Source organism: Dama dama, chromosome 11 (assembly GCF_033118175.1).
Source record: "Dama dama isolate Ldn47 chromosome 11, ASM3311817v1, whole genome shotgun sequence".
NCBI lineage: Eukaryota > Metazoa > Chordata > Mammalia > Artiodactyla > Cervidae > Dama > Dama dama.
This window is the reverse complement of record NC_083691.1, coordinates 3950315-3967092: the sequence shown is the minus strand read 5'-3', so window position 1 is coordinate 3967092 and position 16778 is coordinate 3950315. Positions and strand designations below refer to the sequence as shown.

Genomic DNA, 16778 nt, shown 5'->3' with positions numbered 1-16778 from the left:
CCTGCGCAGTGAGACCTCTGGTCCGAACCCCGCCCCTCTTTCTCTCCAGCTCGGACCTTGGCCTCCAGTTGGGTCGGGGCTTCCTGTCGCCAAACTTGTTTTCTTTAGGAGGGAAACACAATCTGTCCAGCGCGGCTGGCTGGCAGAGCATGCAAATTAGCCTAACAGTGCTCTATTCTATGAGTTCTCCCTGTATGCAAAACCTCCTGAAACAAACCAGCCACCCCGTAAGCCGGAGGAGGAGGAGGTTTGAAGGGCCGGGGAGGAGAGAGGAGGTCAGGGGTGGACCCCTGTGCCAGTGAAGTCGCTCAGTCGTGTCCGACTCTTTGCGACCGCATGGACTGTAGCCCACCAGGCTCCTCCCGTCCATGGGATTCTCCAGGCCAGAGTGCTGGAGTGGGTTGCCATTTCCTTCTCCAGGGCATCTTCCCGACCCAGGGATCGAATCCACGTCTCCCACCAGGGAAACTCAAAAGAACGTCTGTGCCAAAGGGGCTGGAATGTCCCCCACAGGCCCTCCCAGCCTTCCCGCGGGGCCGGGACACCTGCAGACCGGCCCCGCCCCGTGCCCCCCGCGGCCACCAGGCGGCAGCACTCGCCGGCCCCGGGACCGGAGCGCGCCCGCGCGGCGCGCCCGGCGGCTGAGGGTCCCAGGGCTGCGGGAAGCGCCCACGCTCAGTACTACGCCCGCGGCTCCTCACTCCATCTGGGGTCAAGCCTGGGGAAGCGTGAATTTTGACTTTTTTTTTTTCTTTACGGCGACTTCTGCGAGGACAAGAGGGGGCCCCTCTGAAAGCAGTCTGCAGCAGCTCCAGCCAGGGGCTTCCTAGGCGAGGTCTGGGGAAGCTGAGTCCACGGAGGGGCAGAGGAAGGCAAGGAGAAGAAAGAGAGGGAGGGAGGATGGAAAGAAAGGAAAAGAAAGAGAAGAAGTAAAAAAGGGAAGAAAGCGAAAGAAAGAAGGAAAGAAAAAGAGACTAAATGAGTTCTCTACTCAAGATCAGGTTTTTAAGTAAATGTTGTATTTCAACTTCACTTTTTAAAATTTTAAGGATTTAGCCATCACTGTTAAAATCCACAAGTTGTTAAAAATTTCCGGAGAGAGAGTGCAGCTCCCAGAGTGAAGGTTTAGAGAAGAGAATGGGGAGTCCTGAAGAGTTTTGATAAGCAAATAGGGCTCCGCGCTCTCGGGCGGTCTCCATTGGCTGTTCCCTCGCCGCCAGATTTTGACACAAATAATCAGATTGAAAATCAGGGAGGGGAACAGAAGAGGAAAACACACACACACATACACACACAGAGGGTGGGAAGAAAAAAAAAAAAAGGAGAAGTATCTATTTGTGCCGAGAGTCACGAATTGACCGGGCGGCGCTGATCCGCAGAGAGACGCAGCCAGGTTCTCCCCCGCGGACCGGGTCCGGACAGGTGAGTACTGCGAACGCTCCCGCCTTTCCTTTTGAAATTTGCATATCTCACTTAGAGATTGTTTACAAGTAGGTTACCTAGTCCCTTTGGCAGTCCTCAGAAGACTAAGGTGGGCTGGAAAAAAATCTCTTTTGTGGAATGTGGCTTTCAGCTCTCGAGCCCGGAGAAGAGATGGCAAGGAAGCAGTCTTAGCTGAGATGCCTCCAGTCCGCGTACCTGGTAGGAATTACCTTCCACCAACTGCGGTGATCACCGGGGGGTTTTTGTTGTTGTTTGCTTGTTTGGCCCTAAGTTTCCCCGACCAGGGATAGAACCCGAACCCGAACCGGTGGAAGCTCAGAGTCTTAAAGGCTGGACCACCAGGGAAGTCCCATGAGCACCCTTGGAAGATTTGGTTTTAGGCTGACAGAGGTCACCTGCCTGCACAGAGTCACACCCACACCCCAGCTCTCCCAGGGACCCGGACAGGCAAGGCGGGTCACCCGCGGAGGTGTCCCGAGGCATCCCCCACCTGTGGGCTCCGACTGGGTCTGTCCCCAGGGCACTCTGAGCCTTTCTTGGCTGTGAAATGAGAGAGTGCGGTTGAGGACTCTGAACGGAGTCCAAGCTTCAGCATCCAGAGTCCCAGGCAACTTTCAGCAAAGCTTCAGCACCCAGAGTCCCAGGCAACTTTCACCAAAGTTCCTGGGACACTTGGAGAGGGATGCTCTTCTCATCGGAGCCCCTCAGGGGAGGGGGAGGCTGCCATCTCCACCGTACCCCAGCCTCCGGGAACAAGACACGGGGGAGAGACGGTGCCTCAGCCTCTTCTACCTAATTTTGATGGAGAAGCCAAGACAGAATCTGCGTGGGGAGAGGCGCTCGCTCTAAACTAGGGCTTGTTAAGGGGGGCTTGTTAAGAATGTCTGTGGCTATGTGCTTGTGTACATTTTTCTGGGAAGAACATCCACAGTGTTCATGAGACACCGTGGTAGCGAGGGGTGCACGGATTAACCTGCAGGTTCCAGGCGCGGGTCTGGTGGAAGCCAGGCGAGTTGCACCTGCCCGTGTGGGCTCACTCCCTACACGTTTCTGAGTGGACAACGGGGGGAAGATTTCAGGGACTGCCCCCGCAGCGGGTAAGACTCCAAGCTCCAGTGCATAGGCGGACTGGTTCGATCCCTGGTCGGGGAACCAAGATCTCACATGCTGTGCGGTGTGGCTCCCATCGTCCCCCAAAGCAACTATACTCCAATAAAATTCCACTTAAGAAAAAAGATTTCAGTCTTAGTGAGGGGGCACGTTTCTGGTCCTCAGAGGTGGTTCGGAAAGGATTCTTTGCATAAGAAGATGTGTGAGGTTTCTTCCAACTCAGATTTGGGGGCAGAGGGGGTTCCCTGGAGGTCCAGTGGTTAGCACTCCATGCTTCTATTATAGGGGGCATGGGTTCAATCACATCCCTGGTCAGGAAACTAAGATCTGGCAAGTTGAGCAGCCAAAAGGGAAAAAAAAGCTTTGGGGGTCAGAATATCAGTTTCTCAGCAGAAAGTTCTTGGGGATCACCAGAGAGCTCTACCTGCTTGCGTTTGACTGATGGAGTCACTCAAAACCAGGGCAGAGCGTTCCCTCCAGGCTGCCAGGACGGTGGGGTGGGGTGGGGTAGGGGGTTCATGGAGAGTCTTAGGAGTCAGATCGCCAGCCCCCCCAACCTGGGAAAGCCAGCCTGATCACATGCGATGCTTCACTGTGATACAACCTCTCAACCCTTTTCAGAAACAAGAGAAAGCTTTACCCCTCCTCAGTCTTAAAGGGGTTTTTGTTCCTTTGTTTCAAGGAATTCAAATCCATGGGAGCAGCTTAGTCTCTCCTTTAGAGATGCTGGGGAAATGTTTTGTTCACTCCCTTTTGTTTTTATTGAGGTAAACGGCACATAACATGAAACGGGCCGTTTGAACCATCTTTGAACTGGCCAGCCCCGGGGCGTTTAGTGCATTCACTTTGTGGTGCTACCATCACCACTGTCCACTCACAGAACGTTTTTCATCTTGCAAAAAACTGAAACTCTGTCCCCATTCCACAGTTACTCCCCATTTTTCCCTCCCCCCAGCCTCTGGCCCCCACCAGGCTACTTTCTGTCTCTGAACTGGACTACTCTAAGTAACTCCCAGAAGTAGGATCATACGGCATTTGTCCTTCCGTGTCTGACTTAATTTCAAGTAGTATGATGACCTCATTGTTCATCTATGCTGTAACATGGGCCAGTATCTCCTTTCTTTTGGATACTGAATAATATTCCCTTTCTATGTCTAGACTACATTTTGTTTATCCATTCATCCATGAATGGGCATCTGGGTTTTTCCCACCTTTTTTGGCTATTGTGAATAATACTGCTATGAACCTGGGGGTACAAATATCTGTTCAAATCCCTGCTTTCAATTCTTTGGGATATATACCCAGAGGTGGATTCATCCATTCTTTTTTTTTTTTTTTCCCTTTAATTTGGCTGTCTTGGGTCTTAGTTGCAGCATGTGGAATCTAGTTCCCTGACCAGGGATCAAACCCGGGCCTCCTGCATTGGGAGCTCAGAGTCTTAGCTACTGGACCACCAGATATCCTTTTGACATTACATTCTCTGAACTCACAAAGAGGCTTTTGAGATTCTTCCAAATTTCACGTAGAACTAATGCCCACTCTCTGCTGGGGCCCCGAGAGGGACCAGGGCTCATGCCCCCTGCCTCCTACATGGAATGAGTGGCTTGTTTGTTTGTATGTGTTTCCCCTTGAGTTGTGTCTTCAAACATAAAGGAAGTCCAGGGGTCCCTCCTAGCAGATGCTGAGAAACGGAGGCTTTCTCAACCCTCCCAAAAAGGGAACCCGAGTGATGAGTTTCTTAGTCAAGGTGGGTCAGTCCCGCGCTCAGAGACAACGAACCCCAGCATGGGATTTTAGAGCAAAAGGGAAGTTTAGAAATCTCTTAGTCCAACCGTCCTTTTGAGAGATAGGAAAACCAAGCCCCAGGTTGGCGGCAGACAGGGTCAAGTTCAAGGTCACAGAACCCGATTCGGCAGCTCGGGAGGTGCCGTGTTGCGTGGAAACCCCAGGGCAGCTGCTCTGGCTCCAAGTGGAAGTCGGGGTGCAGGGATGCCCCCCTTCAGAAGCACTGGCCGAGATTCTGACTCAGGGCCAGGGCAAGGGGGGGATCCTCTATCAGGATTGGGGGTTTCTGAAGAGATATTAACAACGAGGCTCTTTCCGGAGGCCCTGATACCATCAAGGCCTCTGTTTTATGAAGAAATCTTGGGCTTCTTTCACAATCTCTGCTCTTAGTTCTTTCTCATAACAGGTTCGTGTGAATCAAAACGGTGTGGTTGTTAATTAACTATAGTATAGGTGATTGGTTCCTGTTTTTTTTTTTTTTTTTTAAACTCAGCTCACAGGGGCCAGAAGGAAGTTCTCTGGGTGCCTTTGGCCCCCACGGGGAGCTTGATGGCTCAGCTGTAGGCTTGGCTATGCCACTGTCAGTTTGCCAGGCTTAGCGGAGAGAATGTTCTAGGGAGGGAGGAGGAGTGGGGGTTATCACTAGAGTAGGCCTCGGGAAACCTTCCTCCATCTGGGGAACCCCAGAAACAGGGACCCCCTTGCTCTCTTGTTTAAGTGCCCCCAAATCCCAGAAGTGCCATTGTGTTATCACCTGAATTCCCATCAGCTGACCTCGAGGGTCTCCTCCGGTTGAGCCCAAGTGGTCCCGGAAGCTTCCTAAAAGGAGTCTGTTCTCTCACCAGCCTCTCCACCCCAAACTCCTCATGAGCCCAAGTGGGGCTGGCTGGGTTCCTAAAAAGACCAAAGATAGAGAATTTGTCTTCCTCCCCTCCTCACTCCTGCCCCTCCAGGGAGCCTTCCCCTCCCTGCTCCAGGCAGGCGATCGTCAGTGTTGGAAGGATCTCACGCAGTCCAGCAGAGCGCGGGGCCAGGAATCCAGGCCCTGCAGGGCAGGGGCGATGGGCCCAGCCCCCGTGCGAGGCCCTGGAAAAGCCACGTGGCTCTGTCAGCCTCGGGTGTCCCCCTGTGACCCGCGACGACGGTCACTGCCTCCCTCGCCTGGTGGGGGTCAGAGTCGGTGACCCCACACTGTCAGCGTTTCCTCCTCAGCTTGTCAGCCCAGCTCCCTCTGCCCTGAACCAGCGCCCACCCCGTGGTCTGACGGTCAAGAGCACGGAGGCCCGGGAGGCGAACCTCTAAGTCTAGCTCCGCCTTGCTCTGGGACCCTGAGCCAGTCTCTCAGCCTCAACTCTTCCTCTGTAAAATGGGGTCATGGCTACTCGGCTCACATGCCCGGCTTATCCGAGCTGAGGCTGCAAGAAGTATTCCCCTGTATTCTAGCTCAGCAGCTCTAACACCTACCTCTGGTTCTAGTTGATCAACTAATAAAATGCTATGTTGTTTTTTTTTTTTTAAAAAAATCATGTTTTGATTGAAAGACAGACCACGGTTTTGGAGGCCCCCCAGAACAAAAGGCGAGAAGAACCCAGCCCCCCCGGCCCTCCCTGAGTGTGGAGGTCTCCTCCCACTCTGCCCGGGGTCTGGCCTCCTCTGGGGGCGGGGAGGGGGGCTCCCAAAGCCAAGAGTTAGAAGGGGGAAGGAAGAGGGGGTGTGGGGAGCCCTGGGTAGGGGGAGACGGGGAGGCAGGAGGAAGAAGACTGTCGCTGGGAGATAAGGCGGCCGCGACTGCCCCACAGCCTGGGGAAGACGGCAGGCCGGCCTGGCCTTTGAGGTCAAAATCTGACAGCTGGACGGGACCCCGGAGGCCTTCAGGTCCCACCCCCTCATTTCAGAGCCCGGAGGGGAGGGGCTTGGAGTGTGTCCCGTGCCCATCCATGCCCGCTGGCTTCAGCCAAGACACCGGGGATGCCACCTGACCCAGCAGGACCACGCAGGGCCCACCCCGACCGAGCCTCTGCTCCGCGGGCCGAGGCCCCCCGGGGCACCACGCCAGGCCCCTTACACGCTTGCAATAATTAAAGGTCTTTCTCAGCCCAGCAGCCCCAGGAGGTTGGTTTGTGATCCCCATTCAGCAGATCTGGACACTGAGGCTTCCATCAGGGTGGGGGCTGGGCCTGAGCCGGGCCCCCAGGGCGGAGCGGCCACGGCCCAGACTCCTGCTGCCCCCAGAGGGGCAGGCGGGCTGGGCACGGTTGGTGCCTGCTCTGGGTCGTCCCCTTGGGGAAGGGGTGATCGGGGACGGCTCCCCAGGCAGGGCTCCAGGCGCTCTCTAATCTGCCGGCTCCCAGCCCCCCACCCCGGCCACGGCCTTATCACCCAGAGCCTTGCTGTAGTTCAGAGCTCCCCGCGAGCTATTTCCCGCGCTCTTTTTCCCGCGCTTAACCCTATCACGCCCGCAGTCTTGCCCAGCGTGACTCCTCCTCCAGGCCCAAGCAGAGCTGTTGGCGGACAGGCAGTGACTGAGTAATTCCTCCCACTTCTGCCCGCACGGGCCTGGGGGTGGGGCGGACGGAGGACCACCTGATGATGCTCTGTCTCCCGGGAGCCCTCAGGAGACCCTCATGGCTGGGATCGGGGAGGTGACACGTCGGGGACGGGGGCCGCAGCTGCTCTGTGCCCCAGAGGGCTCTGCACCCGAAGCCAGGAGGACCAGACGCTCAGGCTGGCCTGGCTCTGCCCTTGCCCGGCCGCTGACCTGCCGGCTGAGTGCTGGGCCTGGGCTGCCCAGGGCTCAGTCCCTGCACTTGGTAGACACTGACCTCCTCCTCTGTGTGCACAAGATGACCTCAGGCCTCCAGCGTTGAGCCTTGAGCCCCGCATACAGCTCCAACCATCCCCTCCACCCACAGGGAGAGAGAAAAGGCCCCTCCTTCCCTGGGGAGCAGGCCCTGGGCTGGGCCGTGGACCAGGGTGGCATCAGCTCTCAACTTACACGATCGATTGTGTGGGTTTTGCGATCGCCGTGGCCTCCCCCGTTGCAGCCCACCTGCCAGGGTCCCCTTTGATAGGCATTGAGCACATACAGTGGGCTCGCCGGCCTCCGGAACCTGGAGGCCCCACCTTACAGAGAAGATAACAGGCACAGAGAGGTTAAGCGACGGCCCCAAACTGCACAGCAGGTGAGCTGGGATTCCAGCCTGTGAGCATCTGACTCCCAAACTGAGCTCAGACCGCAAGTTTCCACGGTCTCTGAATGCAGACCCCAGTGGGATGAGGAAGCAGGTTTCTGGGCGCAGGGTCCACAGTGGGTCACAAATGGAGGTACCCCTGGCCTTCGTTCTCTCTTCCCAGCATAACTCAGGGCATGCAGCAGGAGCAGTCTGGGATCTTCTAGAAGGGAGTGTATTGGTTTCCCAGCAAGAGAGCAGTGAGGGACGTTAGGCTTTGTAGCTGCCATAACGAAACACCAGCACTTCCCTGGTGGTTCAGTGACTGAGACTCAGCACTCCCAATTCAGGGGGGCCTGGGTTCAATCCCTGGTCAGGGAACTGGATCCGGAACGCCACAGCTAAAGATCAAAGATCCCGCGAGCTGCAGCTGAGACCTGGTGCAGGAAACTGAAGGGAAGTGAGGTCGCTCAGTCGTGTCCGACTCTTTGCAACCCCGTGGACTGCAGCCTACCAGGATCCTCTGTCCATGGGATTTTCCAGGCAAGAGTACTGGAGTGGGTTGCCATTTCCTTCTCCAGGGGATCTTCCCGACCCAGGGATTGAACCCGGGTCTCCCACATTGCAGGCAGACGCTGTACTATCTGAGCCACCAGGGAAGTAACTAACTCAATACAAATAAATATTAGAACAAAACTCACAAACCAGGTGGCTTAACCCCCAGGAGCAGATTTTCTCAGGGTTCTGGAGTCTAGAAATCCAAAGTCAGAGTGTCAGCAAAGTCAGCTCCTTCTGGAGGTTCTGAGGGACGGTCCGTTTCGGACCTCTCTCCTGGCTTCTGGTGGTGGCCAGCTAGCCTTGGCTCGGGGCTACATCCCTCCAGCCCCTGCCTCCGTCTCCACGTGGCCTTCCTGTGTGCACCTGGGTCGTGTGTCCACATTTCCTTCTTCTTAGGACACGAGTCATATTGAATCTAGGGTCTCACTGAACCCGATGTGACCTCAGCTTCACTTGATTGCATCTACAAAGACCCTATTTTCAAGCAAGGTCACAGTCACAGGTTACAGGTGGACGCGAACTTTAAGGGGACACTATTCAACCCAGGAGGGCTTCCCTGCTGGCTCAGTGGTAAAGAGACCGCCTGCCAATGAAGGAGACACGGGTTCCATCCCTGGGTTGGGAAGATCCCCTGGAGGAGGAAGTGGAAATGAACTCCCGTATTCTTGCCTGGGAAATCCCATGGACAGAGGAGCCTGAGGGGCGACCACGGGGTCACAAAGAGTCGGACACGATTTAGTGGCTGAGCATGCAGGCACGCTCATCCAACCCAAGTCAGCGGATTCTGATTTTAGGAGGAGGCCCTGAAACATAAAGGAGCATTTTCCTTCTTGTCCCACCTAACCCTTCTCACCCTCTCTCCTGGTAGGTGTGGGGCACCTGCTGACAATGCCACGCTCCTTCCTGGTGAAGAGCAAGAAGGCTCACACCTACCACCAGCCCCGTGCCCTGGAGGATGAGCTGCTCTGGCCGCCGGCCCTTGGCCCTGGTGAGTCCGAGGCCGCACCCACCGGCCTTGCTGCCCCACGAGAGGGGGAGGCAGGAGCATCCCATCTGGAAGTAGCCGCTCTTTTGAGTCTGGAATCAGGAGGGGCTCAGTAAATGCTGGTTGAATGAATGAATGGATGGATGGCTGCCCCATCTCTTCTCAGCCTATGGGGGTGATGAGCACATCCTGATTGGATCTGGCCCTCAGCAGCTGACACATGATTTGTGATCGGAGGGCTGATCCAGGGCTGAAGTTGGGTGCTTGGAAAAATGGAGCTCTCCAGGGGGTGGGTGGGGGTGGGGGGCTCCTCCTGGTCTCCACCCTGCTCCCAGCATCCTGGGTAGAAGCCCCTGAGTGTGACTCTCCAGGAGCAGCCACAGGGGGTCTCTCTCTGGTGTCCCCCCACCCCCCAACTCTTACTAGATCTCTAAGCAGAGCTAAAGTCTGACCGTCTTGTCTCCCCCACAGTGGCCAGGGACCAGGTCCCGAGCACTATCCCTGTCCTCAGCTCCCTGTTCCCAAACCAGCGCCTGGACTGGACGGACCTCAAGCGGGAGCCACAGCTGGAGCTGGAGCAGAGCCCGATGACCCGGATGTCCTCGGGCCCAGGTGCCCAGCCCGGGGCCCCCGCCTCTCCCCAGTGGGCGCAAGGGGACTCAGAGGGTGGGCAGGGTCCCTTGGAGCTGTGGAGTCAGGAAGGGTCGACAGTCCGGGCTCTCAGGCTTCTGCTTGGATCCCTCCAGGATGGCGAGTTTATTCCCTGATGAGAACTCCCGCGTGGTGGGCAGGCTGGGCAGGCCCACGCGGTGGGCGAGATGGGTGCTCTGCAGGGGTTGGGGTGCTTTCTGGACTGAAAAGTTGAGGAGTCACAGTGAGCACCCAGACCTTCCCCCCACAGGAAATAATTCGGGCTGCACACCAAAGCCTCAGCGTGGGGTCACGGTGGAGGGTGGCAGGGGGCGGGTGCCCTGTTCTTAGCATCACCACTAGACGAACATCCCACCCTCCACAGAAGGACCTGCTGTGACGTCCCGACCTCAGGATGGGGACTCGCCCTCCTCCGACTCACCCCCGTTCTACAAGCCCAGCTTCTCCTGGGATGCCCTGGCCTCCTCCTATGGCCACAGCTACCGGCAGGCCCCCACCACCATGCAGTCCGCCTTCCTAGAACGCTCCGTCAGCCTGTACGGCAGCCCTCTGGTGCCCAGCGCCGAGCCACCCTTGGACTTCAGCCTCCACTACTCCCCGGGCATGGACGCGTACCACTGCATCAAATGCAGCAAGGTGGGCGGCCGGGCCCTGCTCACACCCCCTCCCCAGCACCCTGGCAGCCACGAGTGTCCCTAGTTGGGCACCCCCTGTGCTGTGACTCGGGTCCTCCGGTGGGATCAAGCGTTCACAGTGTTCGTCTTCATCATCACTCTGAGCTGACCGTGTGTTAGGCCCTGTGCTAAGCCACTGATGTGCGTGAGCTCCAGGAGGTAGACGAAGGGCTAAAGTTCAGAGAGGTTGAGTCACTTGCCCCAGAACACACAGCAAGTAGCTGTCAGAACCACCGTGCCCACTTGGCTCTGCCCAACTCCCGCGTCTTAACCTCCAGGCAACTCGGCCTCCAGACAGGGCCGGAAGGGGCCTTCCAGATCTGCCCTCCCGTGCCATTCTATAGCCAGGAAAACCAGATGCAGAGAGGGACAGAGACCTTCCCAGGACACACACACGCGCCAGCAGAGTCAGCAGTCCAGTGATGGCTGGCTTGCTCCCTCCTCTGGACGTCCACCTGCGGCCGAGCTGGGCGCCCCCTCCCCCCTGCAGCCCCCTGGGCCTCACGCTCTGCGCCCCCCTCGCCCCCACAGGTGTTCTCCACCCCCCACGGGCTGGAGGTGCACGCCCGCCGCTCTCACAGCGGGACCCGGCCCTTCGCCTGCGACGTCTGCGGGAAAACCTTCGGCCACTCTGTGAGCCTGGAGCAGCACACGCACGTCCACTCCCAGGTGGGCAGCTGGCCGGGCACACGAGCCCCGGGGCTCTCCCCAGGAATCCTAGGGGGCTGGGGGTGGGTCTCTCTCCACGCCCCTGAGAGTGACAGACTGGGGCCCCTTATCGTCTGCCTCCTTGATCTGGGTGTCCATCCGCTGCCCTTAACAGTCCCTGACGGACCAGGCCGGCTCTGCGTACAATTGGAAGAGGCTAGGGGCTCGGGGTGGGATGTCAGGTGGGTGTCTGGGATGCTGAGGAGCGGCCCCGCCTTCTGGGCGCTCAGGGCAGTTTTCTCCTCTTTGAGGCCCTTGACTCTTGGAATCCGGCAGTCAGGTTTAAATGTTCATCTCGTCCACTTAGCCCTGCCTGATGCCAAGATCCCTTCTTCAGGATCCCATTCCAGGGAAAGCACCTGATACTGCCCTGAGGGCTACCACCTGGGTAGATCTGAAAGCTCAGGAGGAGAAACAGGCCGGGATGGTGAGAGCGTCCGTTCGTGATCACGTTCACAGTCACGCCAGCTGCCGGCTCGGTTCTCGACCTCCAATCCTCCCAATGACCCTTTGAGGTCACTACTCACTAGTCCAATGTACAGATGAGGAAACTGAGTCTCGGGGAGGTTGAATGACTTGCCCAAGGTCATGTGGCGAGTAAGAGGCAGCAGCCAGATTTGGGGCCCCCAGAATTCACTCTTAAGCAAACCACAAGGTTCCCCAACAGGACACCGCTCAGCCGCCAGGCTCGGCCCTCCTGGGAGGGGCAGGAATGGGGGTGCCCTGCGTCGTGTTCCTCCAGGCCCTGTCCTCGAGGCCACCCCAACGGAGTGTCCTATTCCTCAGGGGATCCCGGCCGGGTCCAGTCCTCCGCCCAGCTTGGCAGCCCCGGGCCGCGAGGCCCCGCCTGACCCCCCGGGGCCTCGTTTCCTCCGGCAGGAGCGCAGCTTCGAGTGCCGGATGTGCGGCAAGGCCTTCAAGCGCTCGTCCACCCTGTCCACGCACCTGCTCATCCACTCGGACACGCGGCCCTACCCCTGCCAGTTCTGCGGCAAGCGCTTCCACCAGAAGTCCGACATGAAAAAGCACACCTACATCCACACCGGTGAGGCCTGGGCTCCGCTCCACCCCACCGCCCCTCACCCGCCCGGGCACCCCCAGACCCTCCAAGCACCCCCACAGGGCCCAGGCCGAGCCTCTGAGTGTCCCCGCCGATCACTGTTTGAAGGTCCAGGCTTTAGGACCTGGCTGCAGGGAGGGCGGGGGGGGGTGTCAGGCTGCCAGGAGAGGCTGCTCCCCTCCAACTGGAGGGCTGGACGCTGTGCTGCTTAAAGGAAAGAAAATGCACAGAAAAAATACCGGAAGGAGAGAGCAAAATGTCAGCACTGTGACCCACGGGCAGAAGTGAGAGTGGCAGGTGAATTCCTCCTGCCGCCATCACCTTCCTTCACTCATTCTCCCACTCATTCATTCCCCACTTGTCATTCATTCATCCTCTAGGCATTCATTTATTCATTCCCCAATTCATGCCCACACACATACATTCCCCAGTCTATCATTCATTCATCCCTCCAGATACTCATTCATTCATTCCTCCACTCATGCATCCCCCACTTGTCTTTCTTTCATCCTCTATGCATTCATTTATTCAGTCCCCAATTCACACCCACACTCATTCATTCATCCCTCCACTCATTCATTCCCCATTCTATCGTTCATTTGTCACTCCAGATATTCATTCGTTCATTCCTCCACTCATCCATTCCCCATTTGTCATTCATTCATTCCCCAGTTCACTTCCACATTCATTCTATTCCTCATCCTATCATTCATTCATCCCTCCAACTATGCATTCATTCCTCCACTCATTCATTCCTCCCACAGCCGGTCATCCATTCATTCTATCATCCATTCACCCCTCCAGCCTTCTGTTCATTCGTATCTCCATTCATTCATTCCCCCAGTCATTCATTCCTCAGCTGCTGACCAGCACCTCTTTTGTGCAGAGCCCTGGGCCAGGTGCTGGGCTCCATTGGTAAACAAAGTGGACCCAGAACTGGGATACAGTTCCCTGAAAGGGGTGGGTGGTCAGATTTTTCTTGCCTCCCTTTTCTAATAATTTTCAAAAGTGAATGTGAGATAAAACATAATAAAATCCCAGAGAACAAATGCAGGGCACCTGGCCCGGGCGACCCTGACCCTGTCTCTGCTGCCGCAGGGGAGAAGCCACACAAGTGCCAGGTGTGCGGGAAGGCCTTCAGCCAGAGCTCCAACCTCATCACCCACAGCCGGAAGCACACGGGCTTCAAGCCTTTCAGCTGTGAGCTGTGCGCCAAGGGCTTCCAGCGCAAAGTGGACCTGCGGCGGCACCGGGAGAGCCAGCACAACCTCAAGTGAGGCTGCCCTGAGCCCGGCTCCCCGCCGGCCTCGAGACCGTATCACCTGGAAAGAGGCCAGTCTCACACACCCAGATCCCCAGTCTCGTGGAGGCAGCCCTGGACAGGACTCATCCAACTGGTTTTGAGACTCAAATTGCTGTGTGACCTCAAGGAAGTCACCTTCCCTCTCTGGACCAACATTTCCCCTGCCGCTGCAAAGGGGCAGCTGGGCCTTTTCCAAGCTGATGCTGTCTGCAGGTCCGGGAGCTCAGAGCCTTCCCCTGTCAGAGCCCAGGAGGCCAGAGTAGCCCCAGGTGGGCCCAGAGAAATCCTCCCCTATTTGCTGCCCCCGGGGATCGGGTCAGCTTGGCTTTCAGCAGGCCTCTTTCTGGGAGATGGTCAGAGCCATCTCCCGCCTCAGTGGGAGGCCTAGCACCCCTCTGCTTCAGCCGGCTGATCCCCACTTCTGACGGGCACTCGGGCCACGGGGATTCCAGTTCTGCTGTCAGACCATGGAGAAGCCAGCAGTTACTGCTGTCAAAAGCCTGCTCCTCTCAACAGCTGTAAATAAAAATAAAGACACCCCTTTACTTACATTTGACCAGCATTTGTTCAGTGCCTACTGGGTATGAATTACTGCTTGAGGCTTTGGGGAGGGATGGTACGGAGTCTTAAAAAGCAGAGAAAGCTCTGTAGTCACTCACAGACACGTTGAGAGACCAAACAGGTAAGCGCCGGGGCAGAGCCATGGAGACCCCTGTGACAGGACGGCAGGCGGGGCCAGGTGGGCGTAGCCGGGGGCGCTCTGTTTCCTGTGACTGCTCTAACAAGTCACCGCCAGCTTGGCGGCTTCCAACAACACCAAGGGGGACTTCCCTGGTGGTCCTGTGGTTAAGACTCCACGCTTCCAATGCAGGGGGCGCAGGTTCGATCCCTGGCTGGGGAACTAGGATTCTGCATGCTATACAGTCTGCTCAGTCATGTCCAACTCTTTGTGACCCTGTGGACGGCAGCCCGCCAGCCTCCTCTGTCCACGGGGAGTCTCCAGGCAAGAACACTGGAGTGGGTGGCCATGCCCTCCTCCATGGGATCTTCCCCACCCAGGGATTGCAGCGTGGCCAAAAAAATTAAAACAAAAACACAAAGGCATTCTCTTACAGATGTGGAGGTCAGAAATCCAAAGGGCGTCTCACAAGGCTAGAAGTCAAGGTGTCAGGAAGCTGGTTCCTTCTGGAGACTTCGAGGGACACTCTGCTGCCGCTTTTTTTCCAGCCTATATCCCTCAGCTTGTGGCCTCCTCATCCCCAGACTGCATCCCTCTGATCTCCCATCAGCCCACCTCCTTTTTCTGCGTTTGACCTGCTGGCTTCCCTCTCGTAAGGATCCTTGTGATCACGTCGGGCCCCACCTGGATCACCCGGGAGACCCTTCCCGTCGCAAGGTCCTTAATGGAATCACTGTGGTAGGCGGAATAATGGTCCCCAGAGGCCTCCCTAGTGGCTCAGTGGTAAAGAACCTGCCTGCCAATGGAGGAGACACAGGTTCAACCCCTGGGCTGGCAAGATCTCATACGTGTCTCGAAGCAGCTAGGCCAGCGGGCCACAACTACTGAAGCCCGTGTAGTGGGACCAGAGAAAAGCTGCGCACGCAAGGAAGACTCAGCATAGCCCATAAATAAATTAATCAATATTTTAAAATAAGTTTAAAAAAAGAATGCCCCCCAAAACAAAATCATGTCCTCATGCCTGAAACGTGTGACTATCATCTCATAGAGCAGAGGAGACTTGGCAGGTGTGATTACATTAAGCCTGGTGTGGCCCCTCACTGCTGCTGCTGCTGCTAAATCACTTCAGTCGTGTCCAACTCTGTGTGACCCCATAGACGGCAGCCCACCAGGCTCCCCCGTCCCTGGGATTCTCCAGGCAAGAACACTGGAGTGGGCTGCCATTTCCTTCTCCAGTGCATGAAAGTGAAAAGTGAAAGGGAAGTCACTCAGTCATGTCCGACTCTTAGCGACTCCATGGACTGCAGCCCACCAGGCTCCTCCGTCCATGGGATTTTCCAGGCAAGAGTACTGGAGTGGGGTGCCATTGCCTTCCCCGGTGGCCCCTCACTAGCTGCCAGATTCTCCTTTGTAAAATGATGAATGTAGCAGTCCTCCCTGTGGGCTGTGAGAGGATCCCCCAAGGCCATGTCTGTACCGCAGTGAGCCCGGCCCAGCACGTGGTAAGTGTTGCTCGGCCATGAACATGCCCTCTTGAAGTCCTGACTGTCCTACAAGGCCTGCTCAAGTGCTGCCTCCTCCAAGAGGCTCCTTGGTCATTCCAGCCAGAGTTCTTCTCCTGCTTCTAAACACGGAGCTCCTTGGGCTCCGCGCGTACAGCCCAGAACACACTGAGCCTGCACTAGTAGTTATCCATGGATAAGCTTCCTCTCTGCTAGAAGGAATTCCCTCTGGGCTCTGGCTTTCAGCACCAAGCCCGTGCCTGGTCCGCTGCAATGAACACTTGTGAATGAGTCACTTCCAGGTGCCAGGCTAGGCCCAAGGTTGCTCGACATTGTCTCTGACCCACACGGCCCTCTGCAAAGGAGATGTCGTTATCCCATGTTACAAAGCGGGTGTAAATGAGGCTCAGAGAGGTCGCTCATCTTGCCCAAGGTCACCCAGCATGTAAGTGCAGAGCTGGAATCATTTGATCTATGTCTTCCTTGAGTTTCTGTTTGCCTTTCTTCCCAACGACATCTGCGATGTTTGCTGTCCTCCACGGTGAGTCTAGAGGTTTCTGAGGCCCGTGGGGAATGGTAAATCCCTGGGCTCCCAGGCTCTGGGTTTGGCTGGGCAGGACCCCTTGGCATACTTCATTGCAGAGGCCCTTCCTGTTTACTTTAGCAAGAATTCCCCTGCACAAACCCGTCAGGTGTGCGGAGGGTGGGGTGGAGGCTTGGGATTTGCATACGAGGGTGGTCTGGTCTCCTCAGCAGGCTTTCAGATCCTGTCCTGCCGTTGACCTTGCTCTTGAAGTCCGAGGAAGACGGCCTCTGGCAGCCAATCCAACGGAGGCGCTGGGGCCCTGGAGACCCCTGCTCCTGCCCCTCCTCCCATCCACGGGGACCCTGTGGCCCAGAGAGGGAATAAAACTTGCCCAAAGCCGCACAGCAGAGTCAGGCTCACCTGGAGTGAGCCTGCACCTCCCAGAGACGGGAACACACACATACACACACACACACACACACACACACACACACACGTGCGCACGGAGGAGGTACTTTGCATGCTCCTTGTTTGCTAAACAAAACCACTCTAATATCAGGATTTCAGCCACTTCTGCGGCAGGGCGGGGCTAGGAAGAGGAGCTCTTTCTTCAAGAAAGACCAG

General features: G+C 56.9%; 1 protein-coding gene across 3 annotated transcripts; it reads left to right on the top strand.

Annotated features, from left to right (window-relative positions):
* The first annotated feature begins 617 nt into the window (after positions 1-617).
* Positions 618-13998, top strand: GFI1B (growth factor independent 1B transcriptional repressor). Of its 3 annotated transcripts, none has more exons than XM_061156156.1 (8): positions 618-1422; positions 8935-9054; positions 9523-9663; positions 10067-10338; positions 10908-11045; positions 11392-11511; positions 11871-12129; positions 13243-13998. In XM_061156156.1, exons 2-8 carry the CDS (start codon positions 8955-8957, stop codon positions 13419-13421), a joined length of 1209 nt encoding a protein of 402 aa, XP_061012139.1. In that variant the 5' UTR covers positions 618-1422; positions 8935-8954; the 3' UTR covers positions 13422-13998. The 3 variants fall into 3 exon arrangements, with proteins under 3 accessions (XP_061012139.1, XP_061012138.1, XP_061012140.1); XM_061156155.1 differs by lacking the exon at positions 618-1422 and adding an exon at positions 1547-1641; XM_061156157.1 differs by lacking the exons at positions 618-1422; positions 11392-11511 and adding an exon at positions 1547-1641 and having other exon boundaries at positions 11964-12129.
* The last annotated feature ends 2780 nt before the right edge of the window (positions 13999-16778 follow it).

Coding starts and splice junctions, on each gene's coding strand:
- GFI1B (XM_061156155.1), top strand. CDS start 1,620: ATGCCTCCAGTCCGCGTACCTG. Junction 1,642..8,934: donor GCCTCCAGTCCGCGTACCTG/GTAGGAATTACC, acceptor CTCTCCTGGTAG/GTGTGGGGCACCTGCTGACA. Junction 10,339..10,907: donor ACTGCATCAAATGCAGCAAG/GTGGGCGGCCGG, acceptor TCGCCCCCACAG/GTGTTCTCCACCCCCCACGG.